The sequence below is a fragment of the Nycticebus coucang genome, chromosome 21 (assembly GCF_027406575.1).
Source record: "Nycticebus coucang isolate mNycCou1 chromosome 21, mNycCou1.pri, whole genome shotgun sequence".
Taxonomy (NCBI): Eukaryota; Metazoa; Chordata; class Mammalia; order Primates; family Lorisidae; genus Nycticebus; species Nycticebus coucang.
The window spans coordinates 67002304-67005793 of record NC_069800.1 but is presented as its reverse complement, the minus strand read 5'-3'; the positions used below and the strand labels follow the sequence as shown (position 1 = coordinate 67005793).

The window sequence follows — 3490 nt, the reverse complement described above, 5'->3', positions numbered from 1 at the left end:
AAAGACCACTTGGGAAGCTTTTCTCACTTCTGGTGTTTCAAGATCTGGCTGGAGGGAGAGAGGGGAGACCTTCATCTCGCTTGGGGACCAGCCATAGAATACTGGTCTTGGGAGCATGTGGGAAGCACCCCATTTTGTGGCTAATGTCTGTGGCTGTGGAAGCTGAGGGGTGTCTGCCAGGATACCAGGAGGTGGGAGCCAGCCCAATGCCCAGTGTCCCCAGGGACCACATGTTCCTCCAGGCCGGCTCAGGACCCAGGTCCTTTCAGCTGCTGCTGGGAACGCAAGACACTCTGACCTCCTGGGAGCCTGCACAGAGGTCAGATGCAGAGCGGCTGTAGAATCTCTGCAGCAAAGAGGGGTCTCCATGAGCCTCTGTGTCCCAGACATTGCAAAGAGGGGCGAAGCGTGCTGCCTTGGAGAGCACTGTGTTCTAGAGCAGCCGTGATGGTACAGAGAAATGCTTGGCAGAGGCTGTGAGGCTCCTGAGGTGGGGGCAAGGGAGAGCTTCCAGGAGGAAGGGGCATTAGCAACAACGGCAGAGGATGGTGTGGGGCAGTGGTTTTAGGTTTGTGTCAGAGCGCAGGGTGGTGGGCGACCTCCCCTGGCTGCCCTTCTGTGGAGTCAGTGTGACACACAGGCCGTTTCTCAGGAGCAGGAGGACGCTGCCCCAGGCCCCTGGGATGGGTCTGTCTTAGAGACCCTCCCCACAGCCACATGACGCCACAGAGTAGCAGTCTGGCTAGATGCCCCCAGAAGGGAGGCAGCCTACAGTCATGTGATACACACTCACCATAGCTCAGGAGGAGCTGGGCCTTTCTTACCAAACCACCAGTCAACAGAGATTCCCTGTCCAGCTGCCCTGTGCCAGCCAGACCTGGTCATCTCAAATGACCTGCTTGGAGAGCAGGAAGCTGTTGTCGGTGTGCACACCAGCAAGCTAGATGGGGTCCTGGAGCATAAGCTGCTGGCCCTGCTGGGGGTCACATGACCAGGCTGGAGGTTCTCCAGGCAACCAAGGAGCTGGGCCATGGTGAAGGTCAAGGGCTAGAGGAATGCCCACCAGAAAGCAGCCATAGCACAGGCAATAGGACCACCTAGAGATGGGGGTGTCCATGAACTTCAGCTTTTCTTGGGGAGAAGACTTTTATCCTTTATTTTAAAAATAAAATATTCTCTTGCTGAGGCCTTGGCCTTAGGCACCCTGGCTCCAAGGAGGCTGTGGGTGCTGGCACCAGGGCTAAGATTTAGCCAGGAGGCCAGAGCCTGGCTATAGTGATGGGGCAGACATAGAGGCCTGATTAAGTAGGCAGAGCCCCATGCAGCAGCTCTCATCACTGGATGGTGCTTCTTGCTCCAGGGGTCAGCTGTCCTGGAAGGGCCAGTGTGAGGCTGCCCCTGGAAGAGAACAGAGACCTAAAGGGGGCCTGGGGTTTGTGGGTGGCTTGGCTGAGCCAGGAAAAACACTTGCACGGCAGCTACTGCCTTTGAAACGCTAAGTAGGTTTATGTCTTTAATTCCTGTGTTTATACTCCTCTTTATTAGTGCATAAATACTAGAAAATCATCTCTCAGAAGGTGCAGTTGGGCGGGGGTGGGCTGGGCTTGTCTAGCCAATGGGGTGTGGGCCCTATGCTGGGCCCCGGCTTGGTCTGCAGGGTCAGGCTGTCCCGCCAGGGCTCATACACCAGTGTGTAGCTCTCCGCCCTCTTGATGGTGAACTTGTAGGAGCGGCTGGGCAGCAGGTTTCGGACATCGAAGGTGCAGGCGGCCACTGGGATGACGCCGCGCTGTGCGCATTCCTGCTGCGTCCGCGGGTCCAGCAGCTTAAAGCGCAGCTCAAATGGCTCCGGCACCGGTGGCTGGACGGTGACGAACCAGCGCAGACTGACCCCGTCCTGGTGGGCCACTGACTCCTTACGGTCGAACATGACGGGCATCTTCGTGCTCAGCATGAGCCGGATGTGTGGGATCTTGGTGGCACCAACGTCAGACACCAGGCGGTGCTTGACGTGTAGGCGTCCTGGCACCATCATGGCCAGGAAGTTGTCCATGACAGCCGACAGATCTGCCAGCCGCTCCTCCACTCTCCCCCAGCCTGCCAGGAAGGGCCGCGGGTCTGGGGACTCAAGCAGGGCATCCAGCTCAGCACGGCCACGATCCAGCTGCTCTAGCAGGTCCCCCAGCAGCAGGAGCTGGATCTTGGTCTGTGCTGTGCCCACCTTCTTCATACGCTGGAACTTCCAGGGGTCGATCAGCTGGAACATGGTGTTGGGCAGCACCAGGGGGTTCTGGTCGCCCAGGGCCAAATGCTTGGGGAGGACTTCAATGTAGTAGGAACATTTCCTGAGCAGCTGCATGCGGGCATGGTGACGTTTGAGCAGGTGGGGGCTCAGGTCTGCAGCCAGGAACTCTCGAAGGGCATTGCGCCGGCTTGCATAGGTCCTCCAAGCCCCTGGCTCCAGCAGCTGCTGGTCCTCGGCCTCCTCAGTCTCCTCCTGGTCTGGGAAGGACTGGGGACTGTCCAGCTTCGTCTCATCTAGGCCTAGGCCTATCGCCTGGAAGCTCATTGTCTGGGAGCTGGGGGTAGAGGGCCGGGCATGAGCAGCAGTGGCTGGGCTGGCCTCTGCCTCCCACCCAGGGACACTCAGGACTTCAGGCCCTGCCCAACACTGGGCCTCTGTCCTCCCCTCCAGGACATGTCTGTCTGGGAGGGCTGGAAGGCAGGCTGCAGTTATGGACAGAAGTGTGTGCTGAGTGCCAAGAAACCTCTTCTCAGGGGCCAGTGGCCATTTGCAGTGATGAGACAGTATGGGGCTAAGAAAGGGGCCTGTAAGGTCAGAATAGCAGAGGTAGAAACCCCAGCTGCTGATCAGTGTGGCAAGGGCCTCAGTTTCTCCTCTGAAATGAGTGCTGGTGCCCTCAGGGCTGTGGAGAGGATTCAGTGTGACCCCAAGTGCGATGGGACCCTCAGGGCAATAGTGGACTGTATCCCACCCCGAGCTCTCCCTGGGGACTCTCTACAACTCCCCACCATTGTGGCAGAGGCCCAGGCTCAGACTAGAGCCTGCTTACCAAGCCCGCTGTGTCCCTGGGGCCTTGTGACACTCACCAGCTCACAAAATACCCTGCAAAGGTGGCAGATTCTGTCTCCCATCTCACAGATGGGAGCCTGAGGCTGAGAGCATGGTGCTCACCCTTGCTCCAGGGTTTGAGCCTGGCTGCAGACCCCAGACCCTGACTGGGACCTCCTTCTGGGACCTGGGCTCTGAGCTTTGGGTGCTGCTGTGAAGGGCTGGGTGCAGCTGTGGCCCCAGGCTCCCTGCCACCCTTCCCACTGCCCCTGGGGGTGAGGCAGCCCCTGAGCTGAGCCATGGCATTCCCTGGAGGTCTCCCAATGCTGTTGCCCAGTAACTGGCAGTTGTTTGGATACATTGCAATTGAGGACTGAGAGAGAAGCAGGAGGGAAGCTGGGACCCAAGTCTGCCCCA

The 3490-nt window shown here is 58.8% G+C and overlaps 1 protein-coding gene across 1 annotated transcript; it reads right to left on the bottom strand.

Moving 5' to 3' along the window:
- Positions 1 to 1570: 1570 nt before the first annotated feature.
- On the bottom strand, positions 1571 to 2569 carry FNDC11 (fibronectin type III domain containing 11). The gene has a single exon (XM_053573776.1). The coding sequence runs from the start codon at positions 2567 to 2569 to the stop codon at positions 1571 to 1573; it is 999 nt and encodes a 332-aa protein (XP_053429751.1).
- Between the last annotated feature and the right edge of the window lie 921 nt (positions 2570 to 3490).

Excerpts from the sequence above, each read along its gene's own strand:
- FNDC11 (XM_053573776.1), bottom strand. The coding sequence starts at position 2,569 with ATGAGCTTCCAGGCGATAGGCCTAGGCCTAGATGAGACGAAGCTGGAC.